Raw genomic sequence first — 26,853 nt, forward strand, 5'->3', positions numbered from 1 at the left:
ATAGATAGATAGACAGATAGATATGAGATAGATAGACAGATAGATAGATGATAGATAGATAGATATGAGATAGATAGATAGATAGATAAATAGATAGATAGGAGATAGATGAAAGATTTCTATGAGATAGATAGAAAGATAGATAAATAGATAGATAGATAGGAGATAGATGATAGATATATAGATAGATAAATAGATGGATAGATAGAAGATAGATGGATGGATAGATAGATTGATAGTTCGATAGAGAGATAGATATGATAGAGAAAGCGATAGGAGATAGAAAGATGAATAGATAGAAGACAGATATTATATAGATAGATAGATAGATAGATAGATAAACAAATAGATGGATAGATAGATAGACAGATAGATATGAGATAGATAGATAGATAGATATGAGATAGATGATAGATAGATAGATATGAGATAGATAGAAAGATAGATAGATAGATGATAGATGATAGATAGATAGATAGATAGATAGGATATAGATGGATGGATAGATAGATAGATAGATGGATAGATCGATAGATATGATAGAGAAAGCGATAGGAGATAGAAAGATAGATAGATAGATAGATAGATAGAAGATATATATCAGATAGATAGATAAACGAATAGATGGATAGATAGACAGATAGATATGATATAGATAGTGGATAGATAGATAGATAGATAGATAGATAGGCGATGGATGGATGGATAGATAGAGATAGGAGATAGATAGATAGATAGATAGATATGATATAGATAGGAGATAGATGGATGGATGGATGGATGATAGATGGATAGATAGATATGAGATAGATAGATATGAGAGATAGATAGATAGATAGCTAGATAGATAGGAGATAGATTATACTATTTACACATCTATTTTAATAGTTCTTAATAAAAGTAATATGTTCATTCACCCATATCCCCTTTTCCCCTCCCTTTAACTATTGTACCAAATCATTTCCCTCCATTCACCTCCTTACAACCAATAGAAACCCCTTCAGCCCCTATCACAGTGACATCAAGAGGAGGAGGGCAGTGGGCTATCGATCTGTTTCTATAGCAACAGGCAAAGCATTGGTGCTCTCTGATGGAATAAGCCTGTGTCATGAGCCGTGTCCTCCTCCCCTCCTGGATGTCAGCTGCCTGCTGTGGGGCTCTGTCCTCCATCAGACGAGGCAGCCTCAGCAGCTCAGTGCGCAGGCACGACGACCTGGCCTCCCACATAATACGTGGTGTCTGAGGCTGGAGAGGCTCAGAGGGATGGGACCCGAACGAGGAGAGATCTGCGGCTAGCACCACAGCAGGTCCCAGGGAAAGGTAACCCAGCACCCCTTCTTTATGTATTCCAGCTGGGCACACACACACTGGCATTATACCACCCTGTGCATCCTGCTATCCGCATTTATATATATATATATATATATATATATATATATATATATATATATGTATCATAGAGTAAAGTTGTATATACATAGGATGTAGATGTGGTTACAGGGGCAGATGGTGATGTGTCGTCATCACTTAGCATCGATCTCAGCACCATGGAGAGCTCTGTGGAGCAACAGGACACTGGTGAAGGACAAACAGGACAAGGGACAAACAGCACATGTGGGGGACAAGCCAGGACTCCTGTCTTCCTTATATAATGGGTGACTGCTGGGACTATCTTGTAGTCTTTATTAGGCTCTATACTGTCTTAAAAGCATGGTTATGATTTACTGCAATGTATCCCAAACAGTGTGCCTCCAGCTGTTGCAAAACTACAACTCCCTGCATGCCCGGACAGCCTTCGGCTGTCCGGGCATGCAGGGAGTTGTAGTTTTGCAACAGCTGGAGGCACACTAGTTTGAAAACACTGAGTTTGTGTTGTAAGTCACCATATCTATACGTATATCTTGACAAAATCCCCTCTGCTACATCTGTAGGAAATGATGATAGGTGATGATGAAAAACTTGTGTGAAGAGAACCACGTACTGTAAACCACTCAGCCATAATATTAAAACTATTGTGAAGGGCATGGATGGAAGTGGCGCCCGTCAAGGGGTGGGATATATAAGGGAGAAAGTGATCAGTCAGTTCTGGAAGCCGAAGATTAAGCAGGAAAAAGAGTAAGAACCTGAGTAACGTTAGCAAGGGATAAGCTTAGTTAAAGTGTACCTGCCATTAACAAATACTTTTTATATTATGTAGATAATACCATTATATCTATATTTGTATTATACATTGGTAAAAAAAAAAAAATGCGTACACAGCAATTGTCTGTGTGTCTCGTTGAGGAGTCCAAATACAGGAAGCAGGACTCTGTGCAGAGAGGACAAGCAGGGATCTGTGCACTGAGGACAAGCAGGGATCTGTACACTGAGGACAAGCAGGGATCTGTACACTGAGGACAAGCAGGGCTCTGTACACTGAGGACAAGCAGGGCTCTGTACACTGAGGACAAGCAGGGCTCTGTACACTGTGGACAAGCAGGGCTCTGTACACTGAGGACAAGCATGGATCTGTACACTGAGGATAAGCAGGGCTCTGTACACTGAAGACAAGCAGGGCTCTGTACGCTGAGGACAAGCAGGGCTCTGTACACTGAGGACAAGCAGGGCTCTGTACACTGAGGACAAGCAGGGATCTGTACACTGAGGACAAGCAGGGCTCTGTACACTGAGGACAAGCAGGGCTCTGTACACTGAGGACAAGCAGGGCTCTGTACACTGAGGACAAGCAGGGTTTTGTACACTGAGGACAAGCAGGGCTCTGTACACTAAGGACAAGCAGGGCTCTGTACACTGAGGACAAGTAGGGATCTGTACACTGAGGACAATCAGGGCTCTGTACACTGAAGACAAGCAGGGCTCTGTACAATGAGGACAAGCAGGGCTCTGTGTATTGAGGACAAGCGGGGCTCTGTACACTGAAGACAAGCAGGGCTCTGTCCACTAAGGACAAGCAGTGCTCTTTGCACTGAGGTCAAGCAGGGCTCTGTGTATTGAGGACAAGCAGGGCTCTGTACACTGAAGACAAGCAGGGCTCTGTACACTGAGGACAAGCAGGGCTCTGTGCACTAGGGACAAGCAGGGTTCTGTACACTGAGAACAAGCAGGGCTCTGTGCACTGAGGACAATCAGGGCTCTGTACACTGAAGACAAGCAGGGCTCTGTACAATGAGGACAAGCAGGGCTCTGTGTATTGAGGACAAGCGGGGCTCTGTACACTGAAGACAAGCAGGGCTCTGTCCACTAAGGACAAGCAGTGCTCTTTGCACTGAGGTCAAGCAGGGCTCTGTGTATTGAGGACAAGCAGGGCTCTGTACACTGAAGACAAGCAGGGCTCTGTACACTGAGGACAAGCAGGGCTCTTTGCACTAGGGACAAGCAGGGTTCTGTACACTGAGAACAAGCAGGGCTCTGTGCACTGAGGACAAGCAGGGCTTGTGCACTGAGGTTAAGAAGGGCTTGTGCACTGAGGACAAGCAGGGCTCTGTGCACTGAGGGCAATCAGGGTTCTGTACACGTAGAACAAGCAGGGCTCTGTGCACTGAGGACAAGCAGGGCTTTGTTTACTGAAAACAAGCAGGGCTCTGTGCACTGAAGAAAAGAAGGCCTCTGTCTAGTGAGGACAAGCAGGGCTCTGTAGACTGAGAACTGAGAACAAGCAGGGCTCTGTACACTGAGGACAAGCACGGCTTTGTACACTGAAAACAAGCAGGGCTCTGTGCACTGAAGAAAAGCAGGGCTCTGTGCAGTGAGGACAAGCAGGGCTCTGTACACTGAGAACAAGCAGGGCTCTGTACACTGAGGACAAGCACGGCTTTGTACACTGAGGACAAGCAGGGATCTGTACACTGAGGACAAGCAGGGATCTGTACACTGAGGACAAGCAGGGCTCTGTACACTGAGGACAAGCAGGGCTCTGTACACTGAGGACAAGCAGGGCTCTGTACACTGAGGACAAGCATAGATCTGTACACTGAGGATAAGCAGGGCTCTGTACACTGAGGACAAGCAGGGCTCTGTACGCTGAGGACAAGCAGGACTCTGTACACTGAGGACAAGCAGAGCTCTGTACAATGAGGACAAGCAGGGATATGTACACTGAGGACAAGCAAGGCTCTGTACACTGAGGACAAGCAGGGCTCTGTACACTGAGGACAAGCAGGGCTCTGTACACTGAGGACAAGCAGGGTTTTGTACACTGAGGACAAGCAGGGCTCTGTACACTAAGGACAAGCAGGGCTCTGTACACTGAGGACAAGTAGGGATCTGTACACTGAGGACAATCAGGGCTCTGTACACTGAAGACAAGCAGGGCTCTGTACAATGAGGACAAGCAGGGCTCTGTACACTGAGGACAAGCAGGGCTCTGTGTATTGAGGACAAGCAGGGCTCTGTACACTGAAGACAAGCAGGGCTCTGTCCACTAAGGACAAGCAGTGCTCTTTGCACTGAGGTCAAGCAGGGCTCTGTGTATTGAGGACAAGCAGGACTCTGTACACTGAAGACAAGCAGGGCTCTGTACAGTGAGGACAAGCAGGGCTCTGTAAACTGAGGACAAGCAGGGTTCTGTGCAGTGAGGACAAGCAGGGCTCTGCACACTGAGGAAAAGCAGGGTTTTGTTCAGTGAGGACAAGCAGGGCTCTGTACACTGAGGACAAGCAGGGCTCTGTACACTGAGGACAAGGAGGGCTCTGTACGCTGAAGGCAAGCAGGGCTCTGTACACTGAGGGCAAGCAGGGCTCTGTACACTGAGGATAAGCAGGGCTCTGTGCAGTGAGGACAAGCAATCTCTGTACACTGAGGGCAAGCAGGGCTCTGTGCACTGAGGACATGCAGGGCTCTGTACACTGAAGACAAGTAGGCCTCTGTACACTGAGGACAAGCAGGGCTCTGTACACTGAGGACAAGCAGTGCTCTCTACACTGAGGACAAGCAGGGCTCTGTACACTGAGGGCAAGCAGGGCTCTGTATACTGAGGACAAGCAGAACTCTGTACACTGAGGGCAAACAGGGCTCTGTGCATTGAGGACAAGCAGGGCTCTGTACACTGAGGACCAGCAGGGCTCTGTACACTGAGGACAAGCAGGGCTCTGTACACTGAGGACAAGCAGGGCTCTGTGTATTGAGGACAAGCAGGGCTCTGTATACTGAAGACAAGCAGGGCTCGGTCCGCTAAGAACGAGCAGGGCTCTGTGCACTGAGGTCAAGCAGGGCTCTGTACACTGAGGACAAGCAGGGCTATGTGCACTAAGGACAAGCAGGGCTCTGTACAGTGAGGACAAGCAGGGCTCTGTACACTGAGGACAAGCAGGGCTCTGTGCACTGAGGACAAGCAGGGCTCTGTACACTCGGGACAAGCAGGGCTCTGTGTATTGAGGACAAGCAGGGCTCTGTACTCTGAAGACAAGCAGGGCTCTGTACACTGAGGACAAGCAGGGCTCTGTACAGTGAGGACAAGCAGGGCTTGTGCACTGAGGACAAGCAGGGCTCTGTGCACTGAGGACAATCAGGGCTCTTTGCACTGAGGACAAGCAGGGTTCCGTACACTGAGAATAAGCAGGGCTCTGTGCACTGAGGACAAGCAGGGCTTTGTTTACTGAAAACAAGCAGGGCTCTGTGCACTGAGGACAAGCAGGGATCTGTGCAGTGAGGACAAGCAGGGATCTGTGCAGTGAGGACAAGCAGGGCTCTGTACACTGAGAACAAGCAGGGCTCTGTACACTGAGAACAAGCAGGGCTCTGTACACTGAGGACAAGCAGGGCTTTGTACACTGAGGACAAGCAGGGCTCTGTGCACTGGGGACAAGCAGGGCTCTGTACACTGAGGACAAGTAGGGCTCTGTGTATTGAGGACAAGCAGGGCTCTGTACACTGAAGACAAGCAGGGCTCTGTCCACTAAGGACAAGCAGGGCTCTGTGCACTGAGGTCAAGCAGGGCTCTGTACACTGAGGGCAAGCAGGGCTCTGTGTATTGAGGACAAGCAGGGCTCTGTACACTGAAGACAAGGAGGGCTCTGTACACCGAGGACAAGCAGGTCTATGTGCACTAAGGACAAGCTGGGCTCTGTACAATGAGGACAAGCAGGGCTCTGTAAACTGAGGACAAGCAGGGTTCTGTGCAGTGAGGAAAAGAAGGGCTCTGTGCAGTGAGGACAAGCAGGGCTCTGTACACTGAGAACAACCAGGGGTGCAGTGAGGACAAGCAGGGCTCTGTGCAGTGAGAACAAGCAGGGCTCTGTACACTGAGAACAAGCAGGGGTCTTTGCACTGAGGAAAAGCAAGGCTTTGTACACTGAGGACAAGCAGGGCTCTGTGCACTAGGGACAAGCAGGGTTCTGTACACTGAGAACAAGCAGGGCTCTGTGCACTGAGGACAAGCAGGACTTGTGCACTGAGGTTAAGAAGGGCTTGTGCACTGAGGTCAAGCAGGGCTCTGTGCACTGAGGGCAATCAGGGTTCTGTACACGTAGAACAAGCAGGGCTCTGTGCACTGAGGACAAGCAGGGCTTTGTTTACTGAAAACAAGCAGGGCTCTGTGCACTGAAGAAAAGCAGGGCTCTGTGCAGTGAGGACAAGCAGGGCTCTGTACACTGAGAACTGAGAACAAGCAGGGCTCTGTACACTGAGGACAAGCACGGCTTTGTACACTGAAAACAAGCAGGGCTCTGTGCACTGAAGAAAAGCAGGGCTCTGTGCAGTGAGGACAAGCAGGGCTCTGTAAACTGAGAACAAGCAGGGCTCTGTACACTGAGGACAAGCACGGCTTTGTACACTGAGGTTAAGCAGGGCTCTGTGTATTGAGGACAAGCAGGGCTCTGTACACTGAAGACAAGGAGGGCTCTGTACACTGTGGACAAGCAGGGCTATGTTCACTGAGGACTAGCAGGGCTCTGTGCACTGAGGACAAGCAGGGCTCTGTACACTGAGGACAAGCAGGGCTCTGTACACTGAGGACAAGCAGGGCTCTGTACACTGAGGACAAGCAGGGCTCTGTGTATTGAGGACAAGCAGGGCTCTGTACACTGAAGACAAGGAGGGCTCTGTACACCGAGGACAAGCAGGGCTATGTTCACTGAGGACAAGCAGGACTCTGTACAATGAGGACAAGCAGGGCTCTGTAAACTGAGGACAAGCAGGGTTCTGTGCAGTGAGGAAAAGCAGGGTTCTGTGCAGTGAGGACAAACAGGGCTCTGTACACTGAGAACAAGCAGGGGTGCAGTGAGGACAAGCAGGGCTATATGCAGTGAGAACAAGCAGGGCTCTGTACACTGAGAACAAGCAGGGCTCTGTGCACTGAGGACAAGCAAGGCTTTGTACACAGAGGACAAGCAGGGCTCTGTGCACTAGGGACAAGCAGGGTTCTGTACACTGAGAACAAGCAGGGCTCTGTACATTGAGGACAAGCAGGGCTATGTGCACTGAGGACAAGCAGCGCTTGTGCACTGAGGACAAGCAGGGCTTTGTGCACTGAGGACAATCAGGGCTCTTTGCACTGAGGACAAGCAGGGTTCTGTACACGGAGAACAAGCAGGGCTCTGTGCACTGAGGACAAGCAGGGCTTTGTTTACTGAAAACAAGCAGGGCTCTGTGCACTGAAGAAAAGCAGGGCTCTGTGCAGTGAGGACAAGCAGGGCTCTGTACACTGAGAACAAGCAGGGCTCTGTACACTGAGGACAAGCACGGCGTTGTACACTGAGGACAAGCAGGGCTCTATGCACTGGGGACAAGCAGGGCTCTGTACAATGAGGACAAGCAGGGCTCTGTACACTGAGGACTAGCAGGGCTCTGTGCACTGAGGACAAGCAGGGCTCTGTACACTGAGGACAAGCAGGGCTCTGTGAACTGAGGACAAGCAGGGCTTTGAACACTGAGGACAAGCAGGGGTCTGTACACGCAGGACAAGCAGGGCTCTGTGCACTGAGAACAAGCAGGGCTCTTTTCACTGAGGACAAGCAGGGTTCTGTACACTGAGGACAAGCAGGGCTCTGTGCACTGAGGACAAGCAGGGCTGTGTACACTGAGGGCATGCAGGGCTCTGTGCACGGAGGACAAGCAGGGTTTTGTACACTTAGAACAAGCAGGGCTCTGTGCACTGAGGACAAGCAGGGCTTTGTTTACTGAAAACAAGCAGGGCTCTGTGCACTGAAGAAAAGCAGGGCTCTGTGCAGTGAGGACAAGCAGGGCTCTGTACACTGAGAACAAGCAGGGCTCTGTACACTGAGGACAAGCACGGCGTTGTACACTGAGGACAAGCAGGGCTCTATGCACTGGGGACAAGCAGGGCTCTGTACAATGAGGACAAGCAGGGCTCTGTACACTGAGGACTAGCAGGGCTCTGTGCACTGAGGACAAGCAGGGCTCTGTACACTGAGGACAAGCAGGGCTCTGTGAACTGAGGACAAGCAGGGCTTTGAACACTGAGGACAAGCAGGGGTCTGTACACGCAGGACAAGCAGGGCTCTGTGCACTGAGAACAAGCAGGGCTCTTTTCACTGAGGACAAGCAGGGTTCTGTGAACTGAGGACAAGCAGGGCTTTGAACACTGAGGACAAGCAGGGGTCTGTACACGCAGGACAAGCAGGGCTCTGTGCACTGAGAACAAGCAGGGCTCTTTTCACTGAGGACAAGCAGGGTTCTGTACACTGAGGACAAGCAGGGCTCTGTGCACTGAGGACAAGCAGGGCTGTGTACACTGAGGGCATGCAGGGCTCTGTGCACGGAGGACAAGCAGGGTTTTGTACACTTAGAACAAGCAGGGCTCTGTGCACTGAGGACAAGCAGGGCTTTGTTTACTGAAAACAAGCAGGGCTCTGTGCACTGAAGAAAAGCAGGGCTCTGTGCAGTGAGGACAAGCAGGGCTCTGTACACTGAGAACTGAGAACAAGCAGGGCTCTGTACACTGAGGACAAGCACGGCTTTGTACACTGAAAACAAGCAGGGCTCTGTGCACTGAAGAAAAGCAGGGCTCTGTGCAGTGAGGACAAGCAGGGCTCTGTAAACTGAGAACAAGCAGGGCTCTGTACACTGAGGACAAGCACGGCTTTGTACACTGAGGTTAAGCAGGGCTCTATGCACTGGGGACAAACAGGGCTCTGTACACTGAGGACTAGCAGGGCTCTGTGCACTGAGGACAAGCAGGGCTCTGTACACTGAGGACAAGCAGGGCTCTGTACACTGAGGACAAGCAGGGCTCTGTACACTGAGGACAAGCAGGGCTCTGTACACTGAGGACAAGCAGGGCTCTGTGTATTGAGGACAAGCAGGGCTCTGTACACTGAAGACAAGGAGGGCTCTGTACACCGAGGACAAGCAGGGCTATGTTCACTGAGGACAAGCAGGACTCTGTATAATGAGGACAAGCAGGGCTCTGTAAACTGAGGACAAGCAGGGTTCTGTGCAGTGAGGAAAAGCAGGGTTCTGTGCAGTGAGGACAAACAGGGCTCTGTACACTGAGAACAAGCAGGGGTGCAGTGAGGACAAGCAGGGCTATATGCAGTGAGAACAAGCAGGGCTCTACACTGAGAACAAGCAGGGCTCTGTGCACTGAGGACAAGCAAGGCTTTGTACACAGAGGACAAGCAGGGCTCTGTGCACTAGGGACAAGCAGGGTTCTGTACACTGAGAACAAGCAGGGCTCTGTACATTGAGGACAAGCAGGGCTATGTGCACTGAGGACAAGCAGCGCTTGTGCACTGAGGACAAGCAGGGCTTTGTGCACTGAGGACAATCAGGGCTCTTTGCACTGAGGACAAGCAGGGTCCTGTACACGGAGAACAAGCAGGGCTCTGTGCACTGAGGACAAGCAGGGCTTTGTTTACTGAAAACAAGCAGGGCTCTGTGCACTGAAGAAAAGCAGGGCTCTGTGCAGTGAGGACAAGCAGGGCTCTGTACACTGAGAACAAGCAGGGCTCTGTACACTGAGGACAAGCACGGCTTTGTACACTGAGGACAAGCAGGGCTCTATGCACTGGGGACAAGCAGGGCTCTGTACAATGAGGACAAGCAGGGCTCTGTACACTGAGGACTAGCAGGGCTCTGTGCACTGAGGACAAGCAGGGCTCTGTACACTGAGGACAAGCAGGGCTCTGTGAACTGAGGACAAGCAGGGCTTTGAACACTGAGGACAAGCAGGGGTCTGTACACGCAGGACAATCAGGGCTCTGTGCACTGAGAACAAGCAGGGCTCTTTTCACTGAGGACAAGCAGGGTTCTGTACACTGAGGACAAGCAGGGCTCTGTGCACTGAGGACAAGCAGGGCTGTGTACACTGAGGGCATGCAGGGCTCTGTGCACGGAGGACAAGCAGGGTTTTGTACACTTAGGACAAGTAGGGCTCTGTGAACTGAGGACAAGCACGACTCTGTACACTGGGGAAAAGCAGGGTTCTGTGCAGTGAAAACAAGCAGGGCTCTTTGCACTGAGGACAAGCAGTGCTCTGTGCACTGAGGACATGCGGTGCTCTGTACACTGACAACAAGCAGGCCTCTATGCACTAAGGACAAGCAGGACTCTGTACACTGAGGACAAGCAGGGCTCTGTACACTGAGGACAAGCAGGGCTCTGTGCATTAAGGACAAGCAGGGCTCTGTACACTGAGGACAAGCAGGGCTCTGTACACTGAGGATAAGCAGGGCTCTGTACACTGAGGACAAGCAGGGCTCTGTACACTGAGGACAAGCAAGTCTCTGTACACTGAAGACAAGCAGGACTTTGTACACTGAGAACAAGCTGGGCTCTGTACACTGAGGAAAAGCAGGGCTCTGTACACTGAGGACATGCAGGGTTCTGTGCACTGAGGACAAGCAGGGCTCTGTACTCTGATTACAAGCAGGGCTCTGTACACTGAGGACAAGCAGGGCTCTGTACACTGAGGACAAGCAGGGCTCTGTACTCTGAGGACAAGCAGGGCTCTGTACACTGAGGACAAGCAGGGCTCTGTACACTTATGACAATCTGGGCTCTGCACTGAGGACAAGCACGGCTCTGTACACTGAGGACAAGCATGGCTCTCTACACTGAGGACAAGCAGGGCTCTGTGCAGTGAGGACAAGTATATAAAATTATTATCTACATTATATCAAAAGTTTTTGTTTTTGTTACACTTTAAGTAGGTCAGTGTATATCTAAAATGACAGTTCTGGTGGGGCGTTCCCAGTATACAGTAGTTATTTCCCACTAACTGGGGCTGAAGAAAGGAGAACAAATGACCCATCAATGTTGTCATGGGAAGGGTCACCATCAGGAATATAGTTAAAGTGTCTGCCCACAACCGTACAAAAAGTTGTTTAAAAGACCTGGCAGTGGACCCTTTTATATATTTAATTTGGCCCTGGCCTCTGACGGCAAGGCCACCAGTACTACCCTGATGGCAGCCCTGATCATGAGTGCCTTAGACTCATTGCTGCACTTGTGAAGTTTAGGTTAATCTATCTGGCTCAGTACTGTAGAACAAACAGTTGAAAAAGTTATGGGTTGACACCTACAAAACTCTCATGGAGTCAATGCTTTAAAGGGTCAGAGCTGTTTTGGTGACTTGATGGGGCCTTCACAATATTGGACAAGTGGTTTTAATGTTATGGCTGATCAGTATATATGGGGTGTCCATACAATCCCTCAGATTTCTATCCTCCTCGATTATTGTAGCATAAACATGTTTTTTTTCCAGTGTAAAGCTTCAATACTCTCATGGAGTCCCTGCTTATAAGAGTCAGAGCTGTTTTGGTGACTTCATTTGGTCTTTACAATATTTATAATATATTAGCATAAACATTATTTCCCAGTGAACGGCTTTATGTGAAACAACGAATGACGCATGCTACATATCATTTATACCATAACATTTGTATGATCTCAGAAAAGTCATCCTTGTAGGCCAGGGCCCAATTTATAAAAGCATGTGTGCCATTCTGCGTCATTCCAGTCATGCCTCACTTACTGCTTGGCAGAGCAGAGGAAATCTTTCAATTCCATTCTTTTTATTTTATTGGGTTTTTGCGATTTTACATAGAACGGTTTTAGAACCAACATCATTATCATGATTCTGAACACCAGCAGCCTCAAAGAGTTAAACCAACATTATCTGAACACAGAGAGTTATCATCATTCTAAACACCAGCAACCTCAGAGGGTTAAATGCCAGTTTCATGGCTGATACACTCATATATTTACCATGGTGTATTCTTACTCGGCAGCCTACTATACGGTGATGGGTACACCATATATTGGGTATTCTGTGTATCATTTATTTCTTTGGAAAGCCAAGGTGAATTAGGATGGCATTTCCCCAGTTTGGGTATTTTTGAGTCTCTTATGGTTTCTTATGCACAATAGATGTTTTTGACTTCCTAGCACCCAGTGATATCATAGTGGAAAATGGGTTCTGGCAGATGTCATTTGTTTGGGAGGAACACTGACTCCGGTGCTAACCTTGTTTGCCTGTCTAATTTGTGATCTTATTAGTGTTCCCAGCATACAGTGCCTAGTTGCTAAGGAGCGGAATGATCAGGACTAAACCTGTATGAATAGTCGTATGACTGGATGCTGGGGGAGGAGTGACAGAAACGTTAGCTTTCCACCCACCACTTCCAGCTTTTCACTGACTTTATCTCCTCATATCCGTCTGTCCCTGACTGTCTCTACGTGTCTGCATTTTACTATCATTTCTATTATTCTGCACAGTCTATAACAATGGAGGCAGCATTTTCGTTCAGAAGTGTAGAGAATAAAATCTCATGGCCTCACGGTGATATATTCGAAAATAATATTCGCAGCAGCTGGCATTGGGTAATTGCCATTCTGGAAAAGACACTTTCATACACAGAACCTTTTATACACATCGGTAAAAATGATTGCCTAAGTAAATGGGAATTATAGGGCTATTTTTTAATATTGGGGTTTTTTTCGGTGGGAAGTAAAAATGTAAATTCAGTCTAGAATAAGGAGAAAGTGTTTAAGATACTTGAAGGGTGTTTATAGAGGTTATAAGCAGGATTATGACCAGTGTTTTTATACTAGGATGCTTCCAGCTGTTGAGAAACTACAAAACTACAACTTCGGCTGTCCGAGCGTCCTAGGAGTTGTAGTTTGGCAAAGGCTGGAGGCACCCTGGTTTAGACATACAAAAACCTCATGGTGCAGTCCCTGTATTTAACATTTAAGATGTCTTGAAGGAGTAGTCCACTATAATGAAACTTTTCCTGAGGATAGGGGATAAGTGTCAGATCGTGGGGGCCCAACTGCTGGAACCCCCCGGGATCATCCGACTGGCACCCTCGCTTACTGCATGAATGGAGTGTCTCAACCATGACACAAAGCTGTAGCTGACACACACACTCCATGCATCTCTATGGGAGAACGGCTATACCTGAACACTGTATCCCCTCTCCCATATAGATACATAAGGGGGGAGGGTGTCAGCCACAGCTTCGTGCCGTGGTCAACATGCCACCATTCATGCAAATAGTCGGGATCTGACACTTATCCCCTAAGTTTTGTTACACCGGATAGCCTTTTTAAATGTGCGCCATGGCCAGTGTATGCCTTTAGCAAAATACATTGTAATATGGTTGTGGTACTCAAGGGGTTATAGTTCAGATTAGCTGGGAGTAGTAGTTCCTTGGGGAGGTAGATGTTGATGTCACATGGCAGTGCGGTATAGCTAACATGATGGTCTCCTGTGAGCCAAACTCTTTTGTTTCCCGTAGTGTGAAGTGCAGGAATGAGAAATCCGGACAATTGTTTAACATGGAAACAATAGAGAACTTTATGGAACATGCCGAGAAAATCCAATTATGACAAGTCTTTTTAGCGTAGTGTTGTATATTACACGTTTTAAGCAGATGAGTGAAAAGTTGGTAACTGTCCCTTTAAGAATTGCTTTAATGGTAGATAAACTGATGGAAAGGTTTCTGGTGTTCTTTTTGCACTTGTAGGTAGTGTTACAAGGGAAAATGCAGTTGCAGACAGGATACAGGAACAGTCCAGTTAGATGTTCTCTATTGCTTGGGGGGCCAACACAGGTTGGTTCACCATTGTGCACTTGTTCTTTACTCACAGGTACCCTATGCACAGAGCATACACCGAAGAAACATTGTTAGCCGCACAGCACTAACTTTAACAGTAGGTCTGTGATGAGATTAGTGTTCACAGAGGAGCCCTTGTTCAGCAATTCTCCCAACCTGGATGGTAGATTCTCATTCCGGGAGCTAGATACAGGATTAAAGAAGAGCAAAGCCCTCACAATGTGGTCTGGAGACAATTTTTTGTGTGAAATTATTAAATTCCACTGCACGTGAAGCCCAAATATGTTTCAGGTTAGATGGTACTCAAGGCTTTGACTTGAACATGACTCAGGAATAGGCCGGAATTGAATTGAACCTAGGTGGAACTGAGCAGGTGCAGAACTAGTAGAGTTGTTATCCAGACTCAGGCTAAACAGGTTTTTTCAGGTCCCGCCCTAATGGAGGAGTTAGACTAGGGACTCTTCCATCAGCCTTTCTAGAAATTTCTGCATAGAAGCTGACTGGAGAGCATATCATGTAAACAATCACTCATCTGATACAGAATATGCACATATTTCACCTTTCACTCTTAAAAGTGTATGCTACTGTATAATTGCCATGAAATACACAAAATAGTATTGCAGTAAAATCACCATACACGGATTAAGGCATTTAGGAAAGAGCTTCCTCAGCCATACAATAACTGGAATACGGTACCGGGACACTACGTGGTTTTAAATGAAAAAGTCATAAGGCCTGTACTGCAGAATGTTCTGCATGAGCAGCTGACCAGCCCTATCTACTCATAGTACTGCCATTGTACCCTCTGGCCACACGATCCTCAATGTTGAGAGGCTTCATTCATGATCATTTGCTTCACACCAAGGTTTAGCCTTGTGCCAAAACTTATAGCCGCCCATTGCAACTACCCACACATCAAAACAGTGATTATATTGGCCAGCTAAAGGTATATGTGGGCAGCTCATTCATAAAATGACTTTCTCATTCATAAAATGGCTTTATTGACATGTATAATCTAGGTTCCACACTATTAGAAATCACAGATGGTAGGCAGTAGAGATGAGCGAACTTACAGTAAATTTGATTCGTCACGAACTTCTCAGCTCGGCAGTTGATGCTTTATCCTGCATAAATTAGTTCAGCTTTCAGGTGCTCCCGTGGGCTGGAAAAGGTGGATACAGTCCTAGGAAAGAGTCTCCTAGGACTGTATCCACCTTTTCCAGTCCACGGGAGCACCTGAAAGTTGAACTAATTTATGCAGGATAAGTCATCAACTGCCGAGCCGAGAAGTTCATGATGAATCGAATTTACTGTAAGTTCCCTCATCTCTAGTAGGCAGGGCCCTGTTACAGATTTTGAATTGAGATCCTTGAGTTTCAAGTTTATACAGTGGTCCCTTCAACATACGATGGTTATCCGTTCCAAATGGACCATCGTTTGTTGAAACCATCGTATGTTGAGGGATCCATGCAATGTAAAGTATAGGACAGTGGTCTACAACCTGCGGACCTCCAGATGTTGCAAAACTACAACACCCAGCATGCCTGGACAGCCGTTGGCTGTCCGGGCATGCTGGGTGTTGTAGTTTTGCAACATCTGGAGGTCCGCAGGTTGTAGACCACTGTTAGACAAAGTTATACTCACCTGTCCCCGCCGCTCCGGACCGTCACCGCTCGTCACTGCTGCCCGGGATGTCGCCATCCATCGCTGTCGCCGCATGTTGAAATTATCGTATGTCGGGGCCATCGTAGGTCGAGGGGTCACTGTATATCTAAATGTCCACAAACACACATTCATCCATATGGTACGGGGACTACAAAGGTAAAGGGAGTACACTGCATACTTACAGTACTTTACGTGTTAATATAAACCCATTGAACACTAACTAAACAAAGAACTTCTATTTTTAACCCCTTAAAGAGGTACTCCACTGCAAAACATTTTTAATCAACTGGTGCCAGAATGTTAAGCAGATTTGTAAAAAAAACAGCAGCTGATAAGTACTGGAAGGATTAAGATTTTTAAATAGAAGTAATTTAAAAATCTGTTAAACTTTCTAGCACCAGTTGATTTAAAAAAAAATGTTTTCCAGGAGAGTACCCCTTTAAGGACCAGGCCGTATTTCATTTTTGTACTTTTTTTCCTCCTCTCCTTCTAAAACTCTTAACACTTTCAGTTTTCCACCTACAGACCGATATGAGGGCTTGTTTTTTGCGCTGCCAATTTTACTTTTTAATTACATCAATCATTTCACAAAAAAATCTATGGCAAATCCCCAAAAAATTAATATTTGTGGGGCACAATTGAAAAAACAAAACGCCATTTTGTAACTTTTAGGGACTTCCAATTATACGCAGTGCACTTTTAATTATCACTATTCTGTATGCCCATACATTAAAATGATACCTATTTTATATAAGTTGGATTTTGTTTTATTTTTGTATGAAAATTAACAAAATGACCAAAAATACGCACTTTTGGACTTTGGTATTTTTTATGTATACGCAATTGATCATGTGGTTAACCCCTTAAGGACCAAGCATTTTTCTGTTTTTACACTTTCGTTTTTTCCTCCTTACCTTTTAAAAATCATAACCCTTTAAATTTTCCACCTAAAAATCCATATGAGGGCTTATTTTTTGCGCCACCAATTCTACTTTGGAATGACATCAGTCATTTTACACAAACATTTATGGCGTAACGGAAAAAAAAATCATTGTGCGACAAAATTGAAGAAAAAACACCATTTTGTAAATTTTGGGGGCTTCTGTTTCTAGGCAGTACATTTTTCGGTAAAAATGAAACTTTATCTTTATTCTGTAGGTCCATACGATTAAAATGATCCCCTACTTATATAGGTTTGATTTCGTCGTACTTCTGGAAAAAATCATAACTACATGCAGGAAAATGTATACATTTAAAATTGTCCTTTTCTGACCCCTATAACTTTTTTATTTTTCCACGTACAGGGTGGTTTGAGGGCTAATTTTTTGCGCCATTATCTGAAGTTTTAATCGGTACCATTTTTATTTTGATTGGACTTCTTGATCGCTTTTTATTCCTTTTTTTATGGTATGAAAAGTGACCAAAAATACGCTATTTTGGACTTTGGAATTTTTTTGCGTGTACGCCATTGACCGTGCGGTTTAATTAATGATATATTTTTATAGTTCAGACATTTACGCACGCGGCGATACCACATATGTTTATTTTTATTATGGTTACATATTTTTAATATGGAATTTGGGAAAAGGGTGGTGATTTAAACTTTTAATAAGGAAGGGGTTAATGTGTGTGTTTTAAAACTTTTTTAAAACTTTTTTTTTTTACACTTCTAGTCCCCTTAGGGGTCTTTTAGGAGGAATCATTAGATTCCTCATACAGATCATTGTGGTTTCATAAAACCACAATGATCTGCGTGCTCTGCGCCCTGCCAGGCTTTATCATTCAGAGCACCGGAGCCGCCGCAGCAGGAGAGGTAAGCCCTCAGGCTACCTCAGTATTGGATCGCTCCCCCGCGATCGCGCTGCGGGGGGGGTGATACACCCCACTGGACCATCAGGGACTTAATACAGGCACCTTTAGACGCCGCTGTCAACTTTGACAGCGGCGATCTAAAGGCTTAATAGCCGGCCGCGGCGATTGCTACAAGAATAAGCTGGGGGCTGGCCAGTATAACGCGGGCTCGAGTTGGGAGCCCGCGTCATACCCCGGTAACGGCCATTGGACGAGTATAGACGTCCATGGTCGTTATCGGGTTAAAGTAATATTTAGTTAATAGTAATATTTTGATAGTTCAGACATTTACGCATGCAGCAATACCTCAAATGTTTGTTTACATATTTTTATTTTATTTTTTTTAGTCCCCATAGGGGACTATAACATGCAATCATTAGCTGCCATAGCTGAGTGGAGCATTGGAGTACCAATCGGACGGCGAGGAGGCAGGTAAGAGCCTTCCCTCCATCTTCTCAGCTGATCGGGACACCACGGTTACACCCGACTGAGCAGCCAGGATTGTTTTTTTTTTTTTCAGTTTTAGATGCTTTAAACTTTGATTGTGACATCTAAAGGGTTAAGTTGCATGTAGATTATTAGTGTCCAGATACCTAACTTTACATTTACGGTATTCACATTGAACCTTATTTGCCAAGAAGGTGTGCAAACACCAATGCCTAGTCAGCTTGTAACGTATGAACATCTTCCATAGACAATGCAGTGCTGCTTATCCCATCCTTTAGATCATAAATTAGTTGGAATAGAAGTAGACCTAGTACTGATGGAACCAATCAGAGCAGAAATACTATACTGCCATTCTCCTTAAAGGGAATAAGTCACGAGAAAAGGACCTAATATCTACATCAATTTTTTATGTTAAACATATTTTTTTATATTCTTTGATAAAGTTTTTTTCTAACTTTTCATGTTACAATTTATATTTTAAATATTTTTGAAATCTTGCAGTTATCATTTTGCCCACAAGGCCTAAACTAAGCAGAAACTTCCTGTTCTGTATGTGATGATAAGGAGGAGGCTGCTGGAAAGGGATCTGTACATCATTTCCAGTGGATAGGTAAGGGTGCATTCACACCACGTTTTTGCAATACAGTTCCCGTATCTGGTTTTTGAGGAAAACCGGATTCCTCAAAACCTGACTAAACTGTATCAAAACGTGTTTACAAATTTTAACCCGTATACGGTTTGAAAACTGACATCCGGTTGCATCCGTTTTTTAAGAAAAAAACTTATACGTTTTTAACTTTTCACTCCATTTTGAATAAAGTTTTACTTGTTTGATTGAAATTCCAAGAAAAAAAACTGTGCAAAGTCAAAAACCGTATGGTGAAAATCGGATGGAACTGTATGCACATACATTTCTGTACGGTTCACATTTACTCCCAAGAATAGACACAGATTAGAAAATAACCCGTTTCAGTATCTAGCTCTTTTCATTAAAAAATTCTAGATGACACATTTTCTTTAAGCCATTTTTTTATCCAGTTACAAACTTAAACGAGTAGTCTAGTGCAGAATACTCCTGCTCCGTCCTGCAAAAACAATGATAATAAACTATCACTCACCTTCCTGCATTTCCATGGAGCGCCGCTACAGCTGATCAGTCCTCTGGTCCATCTTCTTCCTACTTCCATGTGCACGGATTGTCACTGGCTGAGGTGGGACATTGCTGCGGCCGGTGATAGGCTGAGCACCGTGTGAAGATCTGTGCACATGGACGTAGGAAGAAGAGGGATCGGAGGACCAATCAGCTGTAGCGGCGTTCCACGGGAACACAGGAAATTTATTTCCTTTTTTTTTGCAGCCCGGGCAGGGCGGAGCAGGAGTAGTCTGCACTAGACTACTCCTTTAAATTTATATTCCTAGAGAGCTTAAAGGAAACCAATCATTAGATTTTGCTATATATAACGCTTGGCAACACATTTTATATGGTAAAAACGTTATCCTCACCATCCCTGGGGGACGGTTTACGGTTTTCCCAAAGAAGGTGAGGGTATGAAGTCTCTCCCACCGCCCTGTAAGTAGCCCTCTGGGCCATCAATCACACCGAGGGAGCGGCTCTACGGCCAGAGCAACAGGACCAAGTAAGTATAGCTACCTGCCCAGGGGACTACTTACGAGGTGGTGAGGATGGTGAGGATAAAGATTTTACCATACATAACACATTGACGTTATATATGGTGAAATCTAATGCTTGGTTTCATTTACACATCAGGTGTCTGTGAGGAACAGTGTCCAAGTACAAAAACACTCTACCCACAGCCGCCCACCTGTCCAGGCTTCCACTCACCTCTTCTTTAAGACAAATCAGGTTGGTTTGACTTCTGTCCTTAGTAATAACTTTCTGGCTATCACTTATAAACTATTAACTGCCACATATTCCCTTATTCACTTATGAGGTCCTCTACTAATTTTCCTACAAAGATCATAAAAGGGATACTTCACTTTAGATGAACTTATTCCCTATCTACAGAATAGTGGATAAGTGTCTAATTGTGGTTTTTGACCTCTGTGACCCCCGCGATCTCCGTAATGGAGTCTCTTACTTCTGCTGAGCACTCCGCAACACCAGCCCCCACCTTCTGAGACAGCCTCTTTGTGCTGAACAGTGATGGCCCACTTAACCAAGATTTTTATAGTAAATGAGAGAAGGTTAGATGAAGAGTTAAAGAAAACAAGAAACTGAGTAGAGCCTGGGGAAACACTGATCAGGTGAATACGCATCTTAATACGTAGGAGAATTAGTAAGTAGTGAAAGGCCTAGGAAGAATGTTAAATGTAGAGACTTAGGTTATGTCCAGATGTCAGTATGTCTGCCCGGGAAATCCACAGAGTTCATGCAGTCCACAGAAAGAATGGACATGTCCATTTTTTCTGTGGTCAGTGGAATCGGAATTTCCACCGTATGCACAGCATATCAGAATCCCATTGAATTCAATGGCACTCTTCTGCTGCGGAATCTCCATGCTAAATTCCACACAAAAATCCTGACATCTAAACATAGCCTTAGACTGGGTTCACACTGCAGAATCTCTGGGCAGAATTTCTGCCGGAGATCCGGCCAGCGGCACTAGGACCGGGCGGACTGCATTGCCATCGCCGTTGACGGCAATGCATTTCTGGGTGGATCTTTTGGAAGATCTGCTCAGAAATTTATTGACATCTATGGAGTGGGCAATGCACTCCGCGCAGTCCTAGTGCTGCCGGCTCGATCTCCGGCAGAAATTCTGCCCAGAGATTCCACAGGGTGAACCCAACCTTAGAGACAGATGAGGCGAAAGGGTTGTCAGGATGTTATGTTCAAGTTATCCATAAAGATAGTGAGGAGAGCCAGCAGGTTGAGAGACTGTGAAAGGAATAAGTCCTGAATCAGGTAAGCATAGGACTGATGGCTCCAGGAGACAAGAGAAGACAAACAACTAATGTTATCCAGGTGTGCACATTATTTTATGGCAGGTAAAATTAGCATAAAAGAAGGGAAAAATATCCCCTGCAGTCAATAACAGGAGAGAAGAGAGAGACAGCAGCTCATTCAGTGATTCATGAGTCACATTGTGAGGCTATGTTCCCACACAGTATTTTGGGCCCTTTTTGAGCCATAACGGGCTGAAAAAGACCGAACAAAAAGCAAACATAAGGCTGACAAAACTGTGTGGAACGTTGCCTCATACAAAAAAGAATAACAATACAGACCATGGGAACATAGCCTTAAAGCGGGAGAATTATCAAGACCTGTGCAGAGAAAGAGTGGTGCAGTTGCCCATAGCAACCAATCAGGTTGCTTCTATCATTTTAAAAGAAGCCTGTGAGAAATGAAAGATGCGTTCTGATTGGTTACCATGGGCAATTGCACCACTTTTCCTTTACACAGGTTTTGATAAATCTTCCCTAAAATGATTCTAAAATTGTGATGTGGGCGGAGAGAACCTGGAGTACAGACAGAAACAGCCTCAGAAATGGCTTCATACCACTAAGAGCAATGTTTATTGTGTTTATCCTGCTGAATGTATCTCTTGAGAATACAACTTCATTGTTAAGGAAATCGTAGACACTTCAGGGAGACTTACTAATAATAAAGTTCTCCTCATAAAGTATATCTAGTATGTCACACCTCTGTACCAATGCATTCTCTATAGAGTTCAGTGAAGCGTTGGTTGTATTTGCTCTCTACAGCAAAGTCTATGAGAGTTAAATGGGCACTCTCAGGCACTCTCATTAAAAATGTTTTTGCTATTGCACTCTTTATGGTAAATAAAAAATCTTTCTAATGTATTTTAAGTTTTCTATGTTTTATTTATGTTCAAAAAAGTAGGTGTCTCCCTACTTGTCCAGAGCACATTTCCCCCCATCTTTTGCACAGACTTTGGACTCCTGCTGGCCTAGCAGAAGTCGAAAAAAAGGAAATGCTGAGGGTGTGTGTGTGCAGCCTTATCCAATCATAGCTCATCTCACACACTGAACTGATCTGGGCTGTGTGTAGCAGAGTGAGGGAGGAAGTTCTCCCCTGTATGGCTTCAGATGATGTTACAGCCTGCTGGGGAACACCCCTTTCCAGTCTGTGAATCTGACTGAGACTGAGCAGAAAATACAGAGCAATATCAATGTAGAAACCTAAAATAAATAAAGTTTTGGCATATTCCTTAATAATAATAAAAAAAAAGGCAGGGGGTGGTTTATCATGAAGGGGGCAGTGAACTGGGAGGATTATGCAATTTAACAAGATTATGAGAGGTATTCTTTAAGTCAAACATGCAGCACTTGGTTGTTTCTTGACTAGATCAGTAACTCCTATAGACGTCAATGGAAAGAGCAGAAGTGGGACCTGTGCCTAGTAGGCATTTATGTTGTATTCTGTGGATATGTTCCAAATGTTTAAGGGGACTTTAATGAAAGGATTGTTCAGCACGGAGTAAAGTGCTCATTAGAAAATCTCCATAATTATTTATGTATGCAGGATACATAAAACCAGACAACAAGGAATATAAGTAACACACTTCCAGAGCTCTTGGTGTCCTTGTTTGTCCTAAACAAAGGCCTACTGGACCAAACATATGTAATAAATCACACTTTCACCCACTAACCAGTCATTGGATCTTACAATTTGTCTCATGTGTGTCTCTGTGTAATAATCACGTTGGTCAGAAAAAACCTAGGAGGAGATTTATCAAAACCCGTGGAAAGGAAAAGCTGCCCAGTTGCCCATAGCAACCAATCAGATCACTTCTTTCATTTTGCAGAGGACTTGTTAAAAATTAAAGAAGCGATCTGATTGGTTGCTATGGGCAACTGGGCAACTTTTCCTTTGCACAGGTTTTGATAAATCTCCCCAATAGTTTTTTTTTTTTTTTTTCATAAAATATTTTTCCATAAAAAACTTTTTGTACAATATATATATATACATATGTATATTTGCAGCAGGTGAAATAAGTATTGAACATGTCACAATTTTTCACACTAAATACTGTTTCTTTGAGACAACAAGTACAAGTAGTCTGTGGCTCTTCGACAACTCTTAATAACTTTGTTATGTTTTGCAATTAGGTTGCAATTAGGTTGCAAAGATCTTGAGACAGCTCTTTGCTTTTACCCATCATGAAATGTCTTGTGTGACACCATAGCAATGAGACCATTTGGTAGGCCATCAGTTAGGACTGCACCTGCTGATATTAATTTGCACTGCCAAGGGGCTGGATGGCTTTTTAATTACTGATAGATTACTGATAGGCTTTCCATGCCTTTTTGCACCTCCCTTTTTCATGTGTTTAAAACGTTTTCTCTGTGTCATTTCTTATTATTAGTGTGCGTTCACACATTTTTCTTTTTTTTGCTGCAGATGTGCTGCTGTAGATTTTACTGTCTATTGATTTCAATGGGTAGCAAAATCGGCTACAGCTAGTCTGCAGCAGATCTGCAGCAGAAAACATGCACATGTGAACGTACCCTTATACACAACTTTTTTGTGAGATTATTTCTTTTGGTTTCTTTGTATTTATGGATTATGTAGGTTGTTACCAGCATCTGATGAAAATGTCATGTCAATACCACCTTTGGAAATATACTTAGTGACAAAAATGGAGAGGAGGGAAAAAAGAAAGGGGTAAAATTCCCTACAAGATAGATAGATAGATATTAGATAGATAGATAGATAAATAGATCGATAATTATCTAGACAAATGTCTTTTATATAAATGTAACCCTTATTTTCTCCCTTTTCCTCGCACATGGCACACAATAGTACATGGTAGACATGTGCTAGACTACATGTTGTCAGACATATGTTTTACATCATAGGCACTGTGCTGAAGTCTGAGTAATGAAACAAAGCATCTTGTTGAACCTTGTTGCATCCTTGTATCCAATTTCACAATCTAATATTCTCCCAGTTTTCTGTGATGATCACCTCCTCTTATTGGTGGTTTAACTCATTCAATGCCACAGAGCTGATCCCCTGAATGGACCTCAGCACAGTACAAAGTGACAGATGAAACAAAACATGTGTTAAAGGGGTACTCCACTAGCCAGCCTTCGGAAGTAAATGCTCCGAACACTTTAAAGGGGTACTCCACTGGCCAGTGTTTGGAAGTAAATGTTCCGAACACTTTAAAGGGGTACTCCACTGGCCAGCGTTTGAAAATAAATGTTCCAAATGCGGTTTTCGCACTGCTGATGCCCCCTCCTGACATCATAACCACACCCCCCATGCAAGTCTATGGGAGGGGGTGTGGCAGCCACTTCGCCCCCTCCCATAAACTTGCATTGAGGGGTGTGGCCATGACGTCACAAGGGGGCGTGGCTGACCCCGCAGTGCAAAAATAACATTAGGAGCATTTACTTCAGAACGCTGACCAGTGGAGTACCCCTTTAAAGTGGACCACATCTGATAAATGCTTTATTAACCAAACTTTAAGCAAATTTGTTGTACTGTTTTTGACAGAATACACAAGAACCCTCCTGATCAGCCAAAAAACAAGCTTTGCTTGCCAATCGGCTGATTGCTAGCCTTTATATATATAGTTACATATAATGAATAGCTAGCAGGTGGAGCAGCACTGAAACACGAGTAGGTGGGTGCAGGCTGTGGTTGGACCCTGGTCCTAGGTCCCTCTAGATACAGCAGCGGTGCAAGCACGGCAGCACTCCAGAAGTATGGTGAGTAGTAGCTTTATTATCACCAAGAAGCTGTACATTTCTTGTTGATAATAAACCCACTATTCACCATACTTCTGGAGTGCTGCCGTGCTTTCACCGCTGCTGTAGTTATATATAATGGTGACATAGTGATGTTGTTCTGTTCACCCTATAATTTCCCCGTGTAATAGGACCCATACAGTCGTTATTTGTTCACTTGTACCATTGTACACCATTACGTGTTCCAGTGCATGGGACATGGTGAGTATAGGCCCCTTGTGAACTAGATTAGCCAAATATTAATCCAGGGAAGCATATTTTTATGTTCTCCTTATAGCTAAAACCTACACACAAATAGTTCTTTGGTTTCTGTCATACAATATTTCATAAATGTCTATAATTTCAGTTAATAAGGATGAGTTCGTGCGCTGACATCTGTGGATCCAAGCAGGCGCAAAATACTCCTGAAGGAGGTTACCATCGCTATGGAGTTCGGTCCTATCTGCATCAATTTTATGAGGACTGCACAGCTTCGATATGGGAATATGATGATGATTTTCAGATACAGAGATCGCCTAGCCGGTGGAGCTCTATTATCTGGAAGGTGAGCAGACTCTTCAATATATATATATATATATATATATATATATATATATATATATATATATATATATTTATTTATTTATTTATTTATTTTTTCTTAAAGCAAGTAAACTTATTTTTTTCATTTTTTTTTTTTTACAGTTAAAAGGGTTATCCAGGTTTAAAAAAAACATTACTGCTTTCTTTAGAGGTACTCTGCTGCCCCAGCATTCGGAACATTTTATTCTGATTGCTTGGTGTGGTCGGTGGGGGTCGTGACATCATGACCACGCCCTTCGTGTCATTACACCACACCCCCTCAATGGAAGTCTTTGAGAGGGGGTGTGGTGGCTGCCAAGCCCCCTCCCATAGACTTGCATTGAGGGGGTGTGGTGTAACGTCACAAGGGACGTGGCTGTGACGTCACAACCCCCTCTGCCCACACCCATGGTTCCAAACAAACACCAGGTGCTGCACAGAGATCATGGGGGTCCTAGCTGCGGGATCCCCATGATCAGACATTATATCTTAAGATGTCTAGGGGCATCTTTAAGACAGAGATCCACTCTTGTCCTCAGTTTGTGTGCATGAAACCAAGTTGTAATACCACGCAAAACCTGAGGACAGGTGTGGTGGTGTTTTTGAAATTAAGCAGCTATGTTTGTTCTAATCCTGGTAAACTCCTTTTAAACAGAATAAAATTACATGTTTTGTTAAAGGCATATTCCGAGTTGTACGTTTTATCTAAAAATGTGCTCAGCCTAGTGGAAAAAAAATCCTCACTCCCTCTCCGATGCTGTTCTCCCAGAGCTGGCCCTGTTGCACATAACTTCTCATGTTTGGGGTCGGCAAGCCCAATTTCACAATCAGCCAATCACCGACTAAGGCAGGACACCCCTGAGGGGACAGGTGAACAGACAATACATGTGCCGACCCAAAACACAAGCACTGTAAGTATGTGTTTCTTTATGTTTTCGGCCTGAAGAGCTTACAACTCAAAATGTGCCTTGAAATGTTGTATTTATTGTCCCCTAACTAGTATTGGGTCTTCCAGAAAGCATGCAGTACTCTTTAAACATAGAGAAATAGTAGATATTTGTTTACATTGGAAAGCACTCACTTCTCTATGAGATCCATGCCAAGCATTAGGGATCGACGGAAATCGTTTTTTTAGGGCCGATACCGATAATCGGTGGAGGTTAGGGCCGATAGCCGATAACTTATACCGATATTCTGGTAAAAGTTATCGGCTATTTATCCCCCCGCGACACCGCTGCAGATCATTGATTTAAAGCGGGAGCTTTAAATCAATGCACTGCAGTGGCTTTTGTGGTGCCATAGGTAGCCGCCGCCACCCGCTTCTCTCCCCCTGCCTGTCTGGGGGTCCTGAGACCTATCACCGCGACCGCCCCCCCCCCAGACCCGCCCCACCGCGACCGCCCCCCCCCCCCGACCCGCCGCACCGCCCTGGCCCCATTGCCTCCCCGGTTGTATAATTACCTGTTCCCGGGGTCCACTCTACATCTGGCTCCGGTGGCGTCCTCCTGAGCTGTCACTGTGCGCACTGACGGTGACGTCACGTCACGCACGTCACGTCACTCGTCATTGC

At 45.2% G+C, this 26,853-nt stretch overlaps 1 protein-coding gene across 1 annotated transcript in view; it reads left to right on the forward strand.

Annotated features, from left to right (window-relative positions):
• The first annotated feature begins 1,072 nt into the window (after positions 1–1,072).
• The window catches only part of NRSN1 (neurensin 1), a 33,584-nt gene continuing 7,803 nt past the window's right edge, over positions 1,073–26,853 (forward strand). The window contains exons 1-2 of the mRNA XM_056521291.1: positions 1,073–1,320; positions 25,069–25,266. Of these exons, the coding sequence (XP_056377266.1) occupies positions 25,078–25,266 (189 nt within the window). The 5' untranslated portion in view covers positions 1,073–1,320; positions 25,069–25,077. The remainder of the gene's footprint in view (positions 1,321–25,068; positions 25,267–26,853) is intronic.

Source organism: Hyla sarda, chromosome 5 (assembly GCF_029499605.1).
Source record: "Hyla sarda isolate aHylSar1 chromosome 5, aHylSar1.hap1, whole genome shotgun sequence".
Classification (NCBI taxonomy): domain Eukaryota; kingdom Metazoa; phylum Chordata; class Amphibia; order Anura; family Hylidae; genus Hyla; species Hyla sarda.